General features: G+C 35.9%; 1 protein-coding gene across 2 annotated transcripts in view; it reads left to right on the top strand.

The window, feature by feature from the left end:
* The window catches only part of Bap170 (Brahma associated protein 170kD), a 457905-nt gene that overhangs the window by 107962 nt on the left and 331269 nt on the right, over positions 1–18674 (top strand). For both annotated transcript variants that reach the window (XM_090406557.1, XM_090406558.1), the window contains one exon: positions 805–1023. In XM_090406557.1, coding sequence (XP_090262683.1) covers positions 805–1023 — 219 coding nt within the window. The remainder of the gene's footprint in view (positions 1–804; positions 1024–18674) is intronic.

Below are 18674 nucleotides of genomic sequence, written 5' to 3'. Positions count from 1 at the left end.
TTACAGTTTTTATTATTGAGGGGAAGGTGTTGTGTAATCAGAGGGAGGCATCTGGAACTCCTTATTATGCTTTGCCATATGTATATAGTACAAATGCATTGGCAAGAATTCTGAAGAAGGAAAGCCGCTCATTGTGAAAAACTCCAAGTGGTCAGCAAGGAAGTTGGAGACCCACTTTAGAGGAAAAACACACAAAAAAAAAAAACCGTAGAGCGGTACAATGTGAGAAGACCACTATATCATACCTTGTTAGATGTCCTAGAATTGTTTTGAGGATTTTTTGGCTTCATTTATTTAAAATTATATACTTGTAATGAGTTAGAGATTAGTTCTGTGCATCTTTTTTGCCACTAGTATTTATCTTTGTGTGTGTAAATTTCTAAATTTTCCATAAAAATGTAATAATATTACAAAAGAACATACACTATAGTCATAATAATTTTATTCTTTATGACACTATGAAAATTATCAACTTTGCTTGTGCTTTTAAATGTTGAAAGAATCTTTGCTCAATCAGTATTGCAATGGCTTTGGTAATATATTGTTATCTGAGATATAATTTTATTAACATGAATAAAAACAGCATGTTACATTTTCATTCTGTCACAGATGAGGCTGAAAAATGTTACTGGTAAAAATTTTTGGTGCTTATTGCACTGTGTATTTAATAATCTAATTGGACATATTTTTGAATTGTCAGATAATGTCATAATATGTAGAGAATTACATATATTTAAATTTGGGTATTATGATGGAGGACACTTAAAATATATTAACTTACAGTATATCCTTTGTTATTTCAAGATTCTGCTCGAGCTGCAACAGGATTATCTCAACAGTTTGCATCTCCTAATGATTATGAAAAGCTATGCCTGTCTTTACGCTCTGGCCTTCCTAATGAACAGGAATTTGCTCTTAATGTATGTACAATATTGTCAAATGAAGGTAACCATGTACTTCATTTGGAGCAAGTGCCACGTTTGATTGATTTACTCTTAGCCCAGGTTGGGATTTGGCCAGAAGGTGAGTTAATTTTCAAATATTTAAAATGATTATATCTTAGGTGAAGTTATATAAGTTTATTTGTTTATTTGTTTTCAATTTATACAGATTCAAAATCACGTAACTTGATATTTAACTATTTTCATTTCACTGAACACACAGAATTATGTGGGAAATATCTAGTAAAAGATTTGAGGAAGAGCTAGTTCAGGTGATGACTTGTCTGTCACGTGATTTGCATGTTCAAAGTTTTTGTTGTTCTCTGTCATGTTGAATTGATGTCACACTTAGCACTCATGTTTTGTTTACTGTGGCTTTGATTTGTTAGTACAGTTTTTCATACGAATTTATTAATATAAGTCTGTAATTGTGCACATTTCATCTGGCTAGCCTATTAAGACATCATATAAGATCATCTGACTTACATCAAGCATTTATCCCATTTTGTCCTGAAGCTATCAAGTTTATGTGTATTCCTCTTACATCCTTGCTGATGTGATGTGTTAGACCTTATTGGAGACCTTTTTTCATTTGAGACCAGATATCACAAACTTATTTGAACACTGTGTCTGATCCAATCTTTTTTTGTGGAATAATGTGTTTTACAAACAACAATTTGGTCTTAAAATGAGTAGGCCCCCTCCCTTTCCATCAGCTGATCTGTGTGTGGAGAATTTCAGAAACACTTCCCTAGCATAAACAATCCTAAAAACAGCTGTTTGGTGGAGATATGTTGATGATATTTTTATTACTTGGAAACATGACCTCCTAAGTCTACAACAATTTCTTCATTCTCTTAACACTTTCAAACCTGCCATTAGATTTACATTAGAGCTTGAAATGGATGATAAACTTCCTTATTTTATGTTCTCATTACTAAGAAACCTGGCAGTGGTGTCTCTCTTGAGGTATATCATAAGTCCACTCATATGGTACATTATTTTCATGCCTCATCCATTCACCATCCATCCCAGAAATTAGGCATGATCCACATCCTCAAAAATCAAGCATGTTCAGTTACATAAAATGAAGCCCAGCTCAACACTGAACTTGAGTCTCTCTCTCAGATTTATTTATTAATGGTTGTTCCAAGAAAACAGCTAACAGGATCAGGATTTACTTTCAAACCCTGCCTCGCTTCATAACCTGAATATCCAGTACTTGATCATCATTCCATATATTGGCAGTCAATTGATTAAAATGACTTCTCTTTTCAAGGAGCACAAAACCAGACTAACTTTTACTCTGATTCAAATCGACTTCTCGGATCTCGTAAGGACAGCATGCCCTTTTACAAATACAAAGAGATATATAGAATTATGTGCTCGTATGGTTTGGCCTGCATAGGACAGAACAAGCTGTGGATTTTTGAGGTGAGAGAGAGTTAACATTTTGCAGATGTGCATAAAAGAAAGGAAAGATCTGGTCTGGCCAACCATACTTCTAATATTAATCATGCTGTTAATTGGAATAGTTGAATCATGCAATATTTAGAAAAATTTTTACTCCAGACTTTGAAAGGAATGAGTTATGTTCATCCATTTATACAGACCACCAACAAAAACAAGGGCTTATATTAAGTGACATTTGGAAATCATATGGTAAATCTTTTGTAATTCTAGATCTTCATTAACAATTACCTTTAGCTGTTAACTTCAGACAGTTAACACATGTCATGTGACTTTAACACTGATGATGCCACCAGTTTTTATGGGTAGTTTCACCCATTACACCTACTAGTTTCAGTAGGTGTAATGTTTTGTATTTAATGGCTATTTAAATGTCCTTGTTTATTACTGAATAAAGACAAGGACTTATATTAAGTGACATGGAAATCATTTGTTAAATCTTCTATCATCCTAGAACTTCACTAACAATTAACTTCAGTAACTAACGTTTTTTAGTTTTAAAAACATTTTCTCTTAAATATGCATAATGTTTGTCATCTGGGCAATTTATCTATATTGCAGAAGGAAGACAGACTCTACAAGAAAAAAAAGCATCTCTGAGACTGGCTCATTTAGCTTCTAATGAAAAGGTCTACAAATATTTCCTTGCAAATATACAGCCAAAGACATATACCAGTCTTCCAGGTAAAACAAAGGATCATCAAACATAATAAACATTCCATACTTGTTTATAGGAAATCAGTTGATACTAGCAGATATATCCACAATAATACCCTTAACTATTAACTCAAGGTATACCTAAAACAAGAAAAAATAATAGATGTTGCTATAAACAATAAATATCAAAATTAACTGGATAATCTCAATAAATCACATTTGATTAGTTCGTGATATATGTTATGATGTTCTCAGAATGGCAGCAAAGAACACGTTGTCCAGTGATTTGAATTTGCATTGTATTCATCGAGAAAATTAAAGAATATGTGGAAGGAGATTGAAACTGGCAAGGGAGTATGTATTAAGTGTTTTAAAAGTGATTGTCTGTTTGTGATGAGAACGCAACAGATATTGATGATAAGATGGAAAATGAACTTATTAATGTCGAACATGTGGCCGTGGAAATAGAGGAGAATGAAATAGATAATAATAAAGAACTAGCAAGCTTAAATATTATCCTTCATAGGACATAGTGTGAAATTGAAAAACAGCCGAAGCGTCAAAAGTTAAGCAGGACTGAAAAAAGAAAGAAGCAGGTGATCCAAAGGAATAATAAAGACCGAACGAACAAACAAGAAAATCAAGTTAAGAAAAAATTATGTATGGAGATTCAATAATCAGGGGAGTAATAAACAAAAGTATGAAAAAATCATGTTCCCAGATGCAAAAAGTTGAAGGAAATGATTGTCTTGGTTGGTACAAATGATTTGAGAGGCAAGAAGTATTCTATGAGGGAGGATGTAAAAGTTGTTAGAAGAGGCAAAACTGAAGGACAAGAAGGCGAAGACTAAGTCTTCTACCATGATATGATAGAAGCAAACTAAGGAGGAGGACATTGATAGCATGTGAGTCTATACGTAGATTGTGCAAAAGGAATGTTGTAGAATTTGTGGATCTGTGGTCTCTGTTTCGTGGAAAGAAGGATTTGTACAATGTGGATGGACTGCATCTGAATGGTTTTGGTGTAAAGTGTGTCGAGAGAGCTTTGTTCACCGAGCATGCTGAAGTGCAAATGCAGGGAAACTTAAGCAACTAGGGTGGAAGCAAGTGAGTTTCTGTGTTGGAAGTTTATATTCCACTTGGTTAGACTATAACAAATTTAGTTTAATCCTTTATCCAAGTGTATGCAAACAAAGTTTGCGCCTGAAGTATCTCCAGGACTATGATACTAAGGCAGAAGCAATGGAGAGGTCATATTTACTTATACGAGTTGCCAAAAGGTGTACCACCTTCCTCAATAAAGGTCGAAATCGGTCTGGATAGTGACCCTTCCCTTAATGCATAGTATTATACATGTCTGCAAGGAGATGTGCTTTGCATTATGGGAGATACTGAGACAAGGAGTGATGAGAGCTTGGTTCACCTTTACTACGAGTTTCCTCAGTCCTGAAGATACTTTAGATGCAAACTTTGTTTGCATACACTTGGATAAAGGATTAAACTAAATTTATTATAGTCTAACCAAGTGGAAAATAAACTTCTAACATCTTTCTCTAAGTCCAGAGTAATTTAATAATAAGGTGGTACACCTTTTGGCAACTCATATAAGTAAATATGACCTCTTCCTTGCTTCTGCCTTAGTATCACCACTTCTGGGTCTGGCTCCCACTGACGAGACTTCAATAAAGGTCAAAACTGGTCTGGGTAGTGGCCGTTCCCTTAATGCACAGCATTATACGTGTCCGCAAGGAGATGTGCTTTGCATTATGGGAGATACTGAGACAAGGAGTGATGAGAGCTCGGTCCACCTTTACTACGAGTTGCCTCAGTCCTGAAGATACTTCAGGCGCAAACTTTGTTTGCATACACTTGGATAAAGGATTAAACTAAATTTATTATTGAGTTTGTGTGAAGGCACCCATGAAGCGAGTGAGTGTGAGAATGACCAAGTAAGGAAACTAGTATCTCAAGCAAAAATATTGATTAAGGTAGTTAATTTAAAAAATAATGGTGGGCTGGGGACTAAAGGGATGCTGCAATTTCTATATACTAATGTCAGAAGTATCAGGAACAAGAGGGAGCTTTTGGCATTGGTTAGTGCAACCTCACCAAAAGTTATAGGCATTAGTGAGACTGGTCTAACGCAAATGATCTAGTTACAGGGATTGAATGCGAAGGGTTTAGTATTTTCAGGGAAGATGGAGAAGAAAGATGAGGGGAGGAGTACTGTTAATGATAGCAAATAAATTGCAACAAAACAGAATAGGAGACACTTGAGAGGGTGGCTGTTCATTTGAAGCAATCTGGTGTGAAATTAAGACCAGTAAGACAAAATATACAGTTGGCTGTTGCTGTAGGCCAGGGAGTTCCACAGATGATCTGGAAGACATACATCGTCAAATTAGTATGAGTACAGGTCGAGTGATTATTATGGGGGACTTCAACTATCAAGATATAGACTGGAAGGTAGAAAGATCACATGACAGAAAAGGAAATGGAATTTATACACCTGCTGAGAGATAATTACTTTAGGTAGCATGTGATGGGGGACTAGGGTTGGGAGAGTATTGGACCTGGTCATAGGATCAGAAGAGCTATCCATAACCAAGATGACAACATTGCCTCCAATTGGTGAAATTAACCCATGTCATCTTGATTTGGGAGATTGTAAAACATGAGGAATTTTCTATTAAGAAGGGATATTTGTGGAACTACAAGGCAGATGATTATGACCTGCTTAGGAAGAAGCTTAAATCTGTACCATGGCATAGAACACTGTTCAGGCAATAACAATCTGGGAAAAGGTGTAGTTATAGTATTGAACACTAAATACGAAGCTAATCATCTTGAATGGCAAGCAATATCAAGTAGAGTGATGTGGGAAAATATCAGAATGGGGAACTGGACAATGAGATTTATTTGTGCCTATGGTCCCCACAGATTCTACTAAGGTAGAAGTTGAGGAATTTTTGAGGCTTTAGAAAAAGCAACTGACAAAATTAAAATGGAAAAGTTGGTCCTTGTTGGGGATCTAAATAGCAGAGTAGGAACCGATTCTCAGACATACAAAACGTTTTTCGGAAATTTGAAGAAAATAGCAAAGCTAATAATAATTGCAAATACGTGTTGGATTTCTGTTCAGAACATGGACTGGTTATTACTAACGCAATATTCCAACATAAAAATGTGCATGAATTCACATGGAGAGAAGAAGGAAGGAATAAGAAAAGTCTCATTGACTATGTTATTGTTGATAGTGATGTTTTCTCCTTGGATTTGAAATTGGAAGAGTCTTGAGCAGGATAAAATTGAATTTCATACTGAAAAGAAGAACATGTAAGAAAGTTTTAATTCGAATGAAAGTTGAGCAGCTCTCAGATGTGAACTGTAGACTAAAATACACGAACATTATTCAAGAAAAAATGAAAGAGTTTGAGAACAGGAAACACACCTTGGAGAGTCAGTGGCAAATTCTGAAGAAAACATTGATTGATCAGCCAGAGAGGCATTGTGGTGAGGTTGTCTGCAAGGATAGAAAAATCAGAACTCCTTGGTGGACACAGGTATTTAATGAGGCAGTGAAGGAAAAGAGGAAAGCATATCAAAAGTTTCTGGCCAAAAAGTCAACTTGTGCTATTAGAGAATACAGCAACAAATGTAAGAAAGCTAAGCAATGTGTAAAACTAGCTAAACAAAAGTCATGGGAAGACTTTGATAAGAACATAGAAAATAAATATCTGGAAGGTGGCAAAATATTCTGCAGGCTGTTGAAAAAGCTGAGAAATGGATGAAAGAGTGCTGTAAAAGGAATTAGAATTGATAAAAGTGACATGAAAACAGGAGAAAAAGATATCCTTGAAGTAATTACTTAAAAAAATTGCTAAATAAAACAAGCAGTAATAATAAAACTTGAGAAACATTTGAGAAGGATTGGGGAAGAGAAGCCTGGTGAAGAACAAGCTGGATTCAGGCCGAATAGAGGCTGTCGGGATCAGATCTTCACTTTACGACAAATAGTTGATAAATCATGGGAATATAACAAAGATCTGTATTTAAGTTTTGTAGACCTGCAAAAGGCATATAACAAGTGCAAAGAAAAAAGCTATTCAAAATGCTAGTTATATGGTGTCAGTGGGGCATTATATCGACCGATGCTTAGTCTTTATTTGAGTTGTAAGTCAGCGGTTAGAATTGAAGTTAATACAGGAAGATGGTTTAATGTTAAATCTGGTGTCAGACAAGGATGTACATTATCCCCTCTGTTGTTCATTATCTATGTGGATCACATTATTAAGGAAAGTGGTATTCAGATACCTCCAAGGAGTCCAAAGACTCATTGCAGAAGGACACCCAGTGTACAACTCTCCGTCTCCACCACTACTGAACTGCTATCACCAATCAACTACATCAGCGCCATCTACAGCCCACAACCACCACAAGTATTTTTTGTCTGAAAATTGCATGTGTTCTGAAGGGCAAATTTGTTTGTATGCAGGATGAAAAACCCGAGTTTCTGGGAGGAAAAACCCTGCTACCTCCGTTTGAGATCGGCAAACTCATCTTCAATTTAAAAAGTCCATATAAAGATTTCTCCCCCTTTACTTTATGTGGATGATGTTATACTCTAAATAAATTTGCTACAAGTCTGCAAGATTCCCTGACTAAATTGAATAATTGTTGTAATAGATATGGTATGAAGGTCAGCAATAACAAGACAAAGACAATGAAAATAGGTAGAAGCATTGAAAATAACAACTGCATCGTGAATGGACTAGCTATAGAACAAGTTAAACATTTCAGCTACTTAAGCCTTTTTTTTTTTTTTTGTGAAGATGGAATCTTATGGAAATTTATATAGAATCTTATTCCATATAAATTTATGTGGAATAAGAGAGTAATTAGTCAAAACACTAAATTAGCTGTATACAGGACAGTATTCAAACCAATTTTAACTTATGGATCTGAGAGCTGGATTAGAAGTGAAGTAAAACACTTGATCAAAGACTAGAGACCACAGATATGAGAGTCCAGAGAAAGATTATGGGCATGAACAGATGGCATCAGTAGCAATATCCTATTAAAAACGAGGATATTAGGAAATAGATTAACATTGTTAGAATCCAGTAATATGTTAGCAGAGCTAATCTCAGTTGGTATGGTCACTTAAACAGAATGATAAAGAAAAGATTAGCAAAACAAGAGTTCTCTGCAAGGTTGGCAAGAAAAGTCCCGGAATAAGATCATGATGTAGATGGATTGATACAGTAAGAAGTTCCTTAGAAGACAGAAATATAAGAGGACTATCATATCTTGTATATCCCTTTAGGGTACATTCCAGGAATTTTGATGATAATGATGGTTGTAGACAAAGTTTAGAGGACATATTGCTAAGGTCGCTGAGTTAGTCCATAAGATTACTTCGTTATTGAAGAACACATTAACAGAGATAATTCTTCTTTGTAAGGCCTTCATACGCCCACATCTTGATTACTATGCTCAAGTCTGGTTCCCTGGGTTTCTTGGGGGATGAGGAAGCATTGGAGAGGATTCAGAGGCAAGCAACCAAGATGGTATGTGGCCTGTGGAATGTTCTCTGTGAGAATTGATTGAAGGTGTGGGGATTGCAGAATTGGTGGTTAGGGATAAAGGAGGGGATATGATAGAAACATTTAAGTTGCTTAAAGGGTTTATGATAGGATATTATGATAGTGCTGTGTGAAAAAGTTGCATCATTACTAACTTCCAGTTGACAGTTTTCCTCCAGATTAATCTGTTATCTCTCAACACTCCAAATCACATCTTACATTTCTAGATTATAAGGCACTTTTTACAGCATAAGTCCACCTAGATTTCGGTCTTCCGCTGGGATTTTTTCCTGCTACTAGGGCAAAGAACACTTGTTTTGCGACTCTTTTCTCTCCTATTCTGTAAATGACCAAACTTCCTGAGATTAGATTAGTTCTTCTAACACATTCTTGAATTCTAATAATCTAAAATTCTTTCATAATCTCCCTGTTTTTAATATGATACTGCAGATTGATACCATCTCTTCACTGACCAAATCTTTCTGAGAACTCTCATATCTCTGGTCTTCAGTTTTGAACACTGTGTTGTATATATCTACAGGGTGATCAAGATTAAAGTATCCGTCTAAGGTCTTGCGAAGTGTCATGCAGTAATCCAAATGCTGTGAAACTTTGCAGAAATACATTGTGCAGCATGCAGAAGCGATATCTGAGGATGGGGGTAGTTCCAAAATTCACCGCCAGCGGAGATGTAAACACCAAATGAATGGAATTTGCATATCATGCAACTCGGCAGGTGCCAGGAAGGTTTAAAAAGTTAGATATGAAAATTTTCCCTTCATTCTGGTTGTTAATACCATCCACTATGATGGCACTAACCTTGCCCCAACATGTTTTGCTTGTGAAGCTGTAATACCTAAACAATTGCAATGCTTTTGCTGCTCTTCTCTGCGATTAATAAATAGTTTTGAAGAAATGGGATAGTTGGGGTTAGATTTGTCAGAGGTCGCAAACCAATCAGTTCAGAGAGTGAAAAAAATAGCCAGTACATTTGTGTAGCAGGCACTGTATGACAGCGTTGGTTTCTGCAGTGCACTTGCTCTATCAAGAAACGTGGATGTGCCTTACACAAATGTCTGGAAAATTCTATGGAAGGTTCTGCATTTCTACCCATTCAAGATAACCCTGACATAGGAGTTGCCAGGAGCATCCTGCTGCACTTGATCACAGAAAGTTGACTGACATTTGCTTTAACATTCCGTGATCAAGTTCAGTAGGATGCTGCACGGCCCTGGATGATTTTGTGGGGGAGACGAGGATTGCTTTCACCTCAGCAGAAAGCCCAAAGTTACCAGACAGTAACTTTGGGCATTCATCCAAAGTTACTGTTTGGTGCAAGTTTACAGCTTCAATTATCATTGGACCATTCTCCAGTCAGGTCCTGTGACTTGCTCAGTTACTGCCGAGAAATATCGTGATATGATAAACAATTTTGTTGTGCTACAGCTACACCTGCACATGGATTCAATAATTTTCATTCAGGATGGAGCCCCCCCTCCAGACATCAGTCAATCAATACAGGAGGTTCTTTGAGAACATTTCAATGAAGCTGGAGTGATCAGCTGTGCATTTCCCACTGCACGCCCACCACATTCACCTGATCTGATCCCCCTGTGACTTCTGGCACTGAGCATTTCTCAAAGACAGGGTTTATCTGGATTGCCAGTCGTGAAAGACAGCATATGCACAGCATTGGTCCCAAACAATGTGCAGAGGATGCAGTTTGTGGCATCCTAGGAAGGGCAGCACATTAAACAGTACAGCTCATGAATGCATAATATAAGTAAATAAAAATGTGTAATTTATGCTTATTGTTTTTCTCCTTACATGCACAGAAAAATTACTACATCTACATTTGGTGCATCATACAATGCTACTGGCAGGTAATTTTGGAACTTTTTTCCTCCTCATATATCACTTCCATATGATGCACACTATTCCTGCAAAGATTTGCAGCATTTAGATCACTGGGTGGCACTCTAGAAGGTCTTAAACAGGGATACTTTAATTTTAATCACCCTGTAGTTTAGTGTTTTAACTAATTTCTCTTATTTCATAAATTTATTCATTTTGCTTTCTATCATGTCAGCTTTGCTAATTCTGTTGTCTTTTTCCATATTTAATTTGTTATCTTCACTAAAAATTGTTCCTAGCACAAATTGCTGAAATGTTTTCCTTTTTCTAGAGGTACTCTTTATGATGCAGTTGATGTTTTCAATGTTTCTGCTTATTTTTCATGTCTTTGTCTTTTTATTGATGATTTTATACACAGTTATTCAGTTTAGTCATGGAATATTGTAGACGTGCCATATTTATTTAGAAGTATAACATCATTTGTTAAATCTCAGCTCTAGTAAAGAGCTGAGATTTAGCATCTCCAGTTTTGATATCAGGTATAATGTCACTTATCTTCATAATGTAATCATATAGATGATGAATAATAGCAGAGATAACATACATTCTTGTGTCACATTTGATTTAACTTTAAATTATCTTCTTATACTTTCTTCAATTTTAATATCTGACTTACAACTCAAATATAGAGGACGTATACTTGATATGACGTCCCATTTACAACATATAACTGTAGTGTTGTTTGAAACAGCTTTTCTCTTGACACCTTGTAATATGCCTTTTCCAGATCTACAAAACTGAGATACATATCTGTGTTATATTCCCATGATTTCTCAACTATTTGTCTCAGTGAAAATCCAATCCTGACATCCTCTCAATATTTAGCCTGAATCCAGCTTGTTCTTCACCATACTTCCCTTCCACAATTTTTCTTAACTGTTACTCAAGTATACTTGCATCAATCTTACCAGGAACACTCAGTAAAGAACCACCTCTTTGTAGATGGCACTATGACAGCTATACTCCAGTCATCTGGAATTTGACCATCTGGCCAGGCCTTCTGAATTATATAGTATAGCCACTGTAAAACTTTTATACCTCCATATCTAAGCATTTCTGCTCAAATATCATCAATTTCTCCAGCATCCGTTTCACTTTTCATTTTTTTGTCTTTCATTCATTGTGTCAGCAGCTTTCTCTAATGTCTCAAGAAATTCCTCTGCTTCTTCCTTAGTAGAACCCTCTTTTGGACTGTAGGCACAAACAAATTTTATTGTCCAGGTTTCCGATTCTGATATTTGCCCACATCACTCAATCTACCATCCAAGAAGATTATCCCTGCATTTAGTATTGAATACTATAGCTGCTTTTTCTTTTCTCTGATTGCAATTGTCTGAATATATCATTTTGTTTTTGTTGCTTAGAAATATCTAACCTGTTTTTGTCTTCTTTATTTCACTCATACCTGTGATGTTGATCTGGTGCTTATCCAATTCATCTGCTAGTTCCATTTCTTTTCTGTGCATGCTTATTTTTATAGTACCAAAAGTAAACTCTTATTTTGAGTTGGGATGTGTTCCAGGATTTATTCTAGCCACTGAATTTTCACCTATTTGCTTGGGTTCCCTGAAGGAAATATCAGTTATTTTGTTTAACCTGGTGATTCCCCAGGCAGTATTAAATTTGGTCATGTTGTAGCATCATTTTGTGTTGTGGTTTATGTTGGTAAGAATACAGTTTGGTTGGTCAAATTGCTAGCCCATCCTCGATCATTTTTTATTTAGGTCAGGGTCAGCAAACGTTTTAGACCATTGACCCCTTCATGGAATCCTTGATCCCTCATCGACCCCCATCATGTTAAATAAATGTTATCAATAATAAATTTCTCAATTTAAAAATAATAATTCCTTTACCCTTTTACTTTATTACTGCTTCTCGATAAGAAATATTTAACGGAAATACTTAAAGAAATTTATAAAGAATATTAAAAATTTAAACCCCCTTTTTACCCTTAGACATTTACTGACCCCTTAGATAGCCACATCGACCCCCAGGGGTTGATATTGACCACTTTGCTGACCCCTAATTTAGGTAGATATCTGACGGTGCACCCTGAGAAGGTAGGGATTGGACATTAGGTCAAAAGGACTGGTCAGTTCTTCGCATTCCTTAAAAGGCTACGTGGAAGTTTTCACCCATTTATACAATTTTGACTCTTAAGCATCCCATATAATATTATAATAATAATATAATGGGTTTAGCTAAAATGTTGAATACTCATTTTACTGTATTATAAATACACTCAAAATTTCAATTTATAGTAATTTAAAAATAAAACTCCATATTGTTGATATTTTAAGGGCACTTCTACTGTTGTAAGGTTAGCTACATTATTCTATTTTATAATCAGTTGTTTATGATACATCCTCTAACTTTAGAGGTACATGAAATTATTGTATTATTATGAGAGTATGAGACCTATGTGGACTTCATTCATCACAATCTCAGGCATTGCATTCCAGTCACCCCCTTCTCTTCATGTAGAAATCCTACTTCTCATTACCTTAGCTCACCTCTTGTTCTTCCCTTTCTCCACCCATTCTTTGAAAAATCTCTTACTCATTAATCCAATAATAACCCCCACACCAAGGATATATCTATCACATCCTCTCCTTCTGTCTTCTAAGCCCTCCAAATTGCATTTTCTCAACATTTCTTAACCAATTGCCTTTAGACCCTTTACCATGCCTCTTCATCCTTTTTAAAAACCAGTCAACCATTGTGTGCAATAGATTCATATGTGGTCTGATTTTGGTCTTATACAGTGGAGCTATAATCTCCTTACTTCAAGACTTCTATGTCCTCTGCATTAAGGTCAGAATCTATTGTGCTGTCCTCATAATTATGGCAATGTGTGCGTGCCCTAAATTTAAGTCCTGAATTTTAAATCCGTACACTTTTCAGTATTGAACTAATAACCCCACTTGCTTGCCCATTAACATGTTCCAGTCCTCTTGTAAATCAACATCTACATATTCTCATTCAATACTTTCCCAATATCATTACCATACAAGTTAAACATCAGCAGCAAATCAGATGCTTTCGACACTAGCACTATGGAAACAAAATGAATGGATGGATGAATGGAAACAAAATATTCATTTTTCATGGCATTTGAAAATATCTTATCTGATCTAATGACATAGCTAACTTAATGATCTACCACTAGCTATTTGAAACAGTAAACTGAGTATGAGATGGGTATAGTTCACGTAACTGGTCTTAGCTTTGAATTATTGTGTGTTTCAAAAACACATGAATCTGTTGCTTTTCATTGTGTCTAAATAACTGCATTTATACTTTCCATTTTTATGTACAAATTCTCTCTGATGATGATGATGATGATGATCCTGTTACATATATATATATATATAAAATACAGTGAAACATGTAAGCATTCATTCATTCATGTACTATTAAACAAGAGTATTCCTTGTCTCATTATCTATTACTTACCCTTATAAATAATTGCTTTGAAACAAAATTATATATGTAAAGGATTCTTCTGGTATTGTAGGGAGGGAGAAGTATAAAATGAAGGAACCAGCCATCCCCATGAAAGGTTTAAAAAAAAAATACTATGTTTTATCAAGTGATTAAAGAGAAAGAAAGGAACTTGTGTTTTGAATAGCTGGAGTGAAGAAAGGATGAGCAGTTCTTCTGGTTAGTGTAAATCTGAACTAAATATGGATGTAAAACAAAACCTGCTTGTGTTTTTACTTGCTTACTGGGAAATGGAAGGGGGTGGTAATGACTAGTTCATTGGGACAGTTTTCATGAAAATACTTATAGAGAAGGTGTAAAGACAGAAACAATCTGACGTGAATATGTTAGTGGGATGAGCTATTAAGCAGATTGTCCCCTTCTGAATAGCAGCAGGCATTTTTGAGAAGGTTTCTAATACACCACCTGAAATATGAGCCACAGCATTCTAAAGTTGAATGGTGAAGGGTACCAAATTTTTAGAGATTGAGGAGACTGTGGATGTCACAAGAAAGATTAGAAGCATAAATCAGCATAAGTATATAAATCTATTCATGACTAGAGATGCATATTGTTCAATCTAAGAAGTGAAATGTGATTTTTCTGACATGAAATAAGACAAGTCTATTTTCTAACATTCAAGTTTACTATACTCTTTTTCAGATTATCTTGGAAGTAACAGCTACATTTCCGGCCTTTCTTACCATTTGCACTATAGGCTTACACTGCATAAAATAGTTCCTTAAATTTTTTATGTTATCACATCGTGTGGTATTTTGTATATAATTATTTTACTATTTCTTTAATTGCCAATGCTAGAATTATATGTTTCATACCATTAAATTGTTACAGGGAACTTATTTTTGGAAAATGCAATTATCTCACGTGGTCGCTGATGGCCGCCGACTTTACCCTAAACATGCCAGAGATGGCTGGTGGTGTTGGCTCTTGTATTCCCACTCATGGTAGTCCTAAATTAGTAACGCATTCTAAAGGTCTGAAAAGTGCATCATACTAAATGCTTACACTAGTTTATGGGCGAGAAATCCTAATGAAACAGTGGACAGTATCATGAAGCACCGGAACTGACAGGTGTAAGCAAGACGGCAGTATATCGCATGAAGAAGGAGCTGATCATGACAGGACAACTGCATAATCCAGGGAAGAAGAGGCCTAGCACAGTGGGACTACACACACACACGCGCGCGCTTGGTGAAATACGACGAATTTATGCTGTCAGCAATTCATCAGAAAGTGCATGATTTCTTCCAAAAGAATGAAATTCCTACAATATATAAGGTAATGGCTTCTGTAAACAATAATGATTCCCCCCCCCCCCTTCACATTTCATTAACAACTTTCCAGTTGTTAAGGACCTTGGTTTTGTTTACCCACAAAGCAATCATCAGCATTACTTGAAAAGGAAGATATAATTTTATGGTGTTGCGAGAGAGGAAAAATTTATTATTCAGATGAAACCTGGTTGAATGGCTGTCACACCTGCACTAAAATTCTCCAGGACACGACAGTAAAAATTGCACATTAAGCATTTTTGTTGGGCTTAACGACAGGCCTGAAAGCACTGCGTGGAAAGGGGTCTCGTATAATCATAAGGCATGCTGGCAGCGAAGATGGATTTGTACCAGGGGCTCCTTGAAATTTTATGAGTGCAGAAATCACAAGTCGATTATCATAAGAAAATGGATGGAAAGCACTATGAACATTGGTTCATGAAAATGATTTTGCCAAGCATTGAGCCTAACAGCGTTATTGTAATGGATGATGCGCCTTACCATTCTGTCCAACTGGAAAATGTGCTATCTCAGGCTACACGCAAAAAGGACATTCAGAAGTAGATGAAGGAAAAAGGATTCGATTTTATTTTTGATATGGTGAAAACAGCTATTGAACTTAGTGGAAAATGTCAAGAGTCAGTTTCAAAAATATTGCATTGACAGTATCAGTGAACAGAAAGGACACACAGTTATTCGTCTTCCACCATACCATTTTAAATTGACCCCCCATAGAACTCATCTGGACTCAAATTAAGGGGCACATTGCAGCTAAAATTACAACTTTCGAAATTTCAGATGTTGAAAGACTGGTCATGGAAGGATTTCAAAAAATTACTGAGTGCACATAGAAAAGTTGCATAACCCATGTTATTGGTTGGAAAAACCAAAAAAAATACAAAATGATGGTACAACATGACAAAATTTCATGCCGACCGGGGCATCGCCAGTTAAACAAGGTCACCGTTGTTTTCACCAGGAAACCAGGGCGAACAGCAAAAAGTCAGCTACTGGAACAAATCTGAAAACACACCCCAACTCAAATTCACTAGAGTTAAAGATCAGTACTATCAACATAAGAAGCTTGAATGGAAAAGAAATGGAGCTAGCTGAGGAATTAGATAAGTACCAGATCGACATAATAGGGGTGACTGAAACAAAAAGACAAAAACTGGTGAGATCTTTCTGAGCAATAAATACAAAATGTAATATTCAGGAAATTACAATCAAAGAAAAGAAGGAGTAGCCATAGTATTCAACACAAAAAACGAGGCTAATCTTCTTGAATGGCAGACAGTCTTGAGTAGAGTGATGTGGGCAAATATGAGAATGGGGAACTGGACAATGACTTATTTGTGCCTGTGCTCCCACAGAAGGTTCTACTAAGGTAGAAGTGGAGAAATTTTTTGATGCTTTAGAGAAAGCAACTGACACAATGAAAAAGAAAACGTTGGTCCTTGTTGAGGATCTAAATAGAAGAGTGGGAAATGAGCGTCAGACATAGAAACATATTTTGGGAAAATTTGGAGAAAAGAGCAAAGCTCATAACAATGGCAAATACCTGTTAGATTTCTGCTCAGGACATGGACTGGTTATTACTAGTACCATGTTCCAACATAAAAATGTGCACAAATTCACATCAACAATAACATAGCCAATGAGACTTTTCTTATTCCTTGCCTATGTTATTGTTGATGGTAATATTTTCTCCCTGGTGCAGGACACCAGAGTGTACAGTGGATTTGAAATTCGAAGTGATCACTATTTTGTCTTGAGCAGGATAAAATTGAATTTCATATTGAAAAGAATAATATTTAAGAAAGTTTTAAACCGAATAAACATTGAGCAGCTCTCAGATGTGAACTGTAGACTAAAATACACAAAGATCATTAAAAAAAAATGAAAGAGTTTGAGAACAGCAACCAAACCTTGGAGATTCAGTGGCAAGCCTTGAAGAAAACACTGATTGATTCAGCCAGAAAGGCATGTGGTGAGGTTGTCTGCAAGGATAGAAAAATCAGTACTCAATGGTGGACACAGGAAGTTAAAGAGGCAGTGAAGGAAAAGAAGAAAGCATAACAAAAGTTCCTGTCAAATAAGTCAGCTTGTGCTCTTAGAGAATACAGAGACAAATGTAAGAAAGCTAAATACTGTGTAAAACTAGCTAAACAAAAGCCATGAGAGAACTTTGGCAAGAACATAGAAAATAAATATCAAGAAGGTGGCAAAATGTTATGGAGGTTGTTGAAGAAGCTTAGAAATGGAGGAAAGAATGCTGTAAAAGGAGTTAGAGATGATAAAGGTGACATGAAAACAGGAGAAAAAGATATCCTTGAAGTATGGAGTAATTACTTCGAAAAATTGCTAAATGAAACAAGCAGTGATAGCACAGTTGTAAAAAACACTCAACAGACATACAGTTAGGAATACATATCCATACTTGAAGTAGAAAAAGCCAAAGGCTTGAAATGTGGAGAGGCAGCAGGAGTAGATGTTATTCGACCAGAAATGCCGATTTATGGTGGTAAAGAAGTCTTACAGTGGCTGCACTGCATAGTTCAGAAAGCCTGGACAGAGGGACGAATTCCCGATGATTGGAGTAGAGCTCTCATAGTACCCATATATAAAAAGAGTAATAAAACTGAGTGTGAGAATTACAGAGTATTTCCCTACTTAGTGTTCCTGGCAAGATCTATGCAAGTATACTCGAGAAACGGTTGAGAAGAATTGTAGAAGAAAAGCTTGGTGAAGAACAAACTGGATTCAGGCAAAATATAGGCTGTCAGGATCAGATCTTCACTTTCATTCCCATGCTTTCTCAACTATTTGTTGAGAAAGCATGGGAATATAACAAATATCTATATTTGAGTTTTGTCGATCTGGAAAAGGCATATGTCAAGGTGCCAAGAGAGAAACTGTTCAATACGCTACAGTTATAAGGTGTCAATGGGGCATTATATCAAGCATTACTTAGTCTTTATTTGAGTTGTAAGTCAGCAGTTAGAATTGAAGGAAATACAAGAAGATGGTTTAATCTTAAATCTGCTGTGAGACAAGGATGTATATTATCCCCTCTGTTATTCATTATCTGTATGGATCACATTATGAAGGAAAGTGATATTAAATATGATGTCAAAATTGGAGATGTTAATGTCAGCACTTTGCTTTATGCGGACGATGTTATACTTCTAAATAAATCTGCTACAAGTCTGCAAGATTCCCTGACTAAATTGAATAACTGTTGTAATACATATTGTATGAAGGTCAGCAATAAAAAGACAAAGACAATGAACATAGGCAGAATTGTTGAAAATGTCAACTGTGTTTTGAAC

Source organism: Typopeltis vanoorti, chromosome 16, assembly GCF_054136105.1.
Source record: "Typopeltis vanoorti isolate ZY-2024b chromosome 16, IOZ_Tvanoo_1.0, whole genome shotgun sequence".
Classification (NCBI taxonomy): Eukaryota; Metazoa; Arthropoda; class Arachnida; order Uropygi; family Thelyphonidae; genus Typopeltis; species Typopeltis vanoorti.
This window is presented reverse-complemented; position numbering and strand designations above follow the sequence as displayed.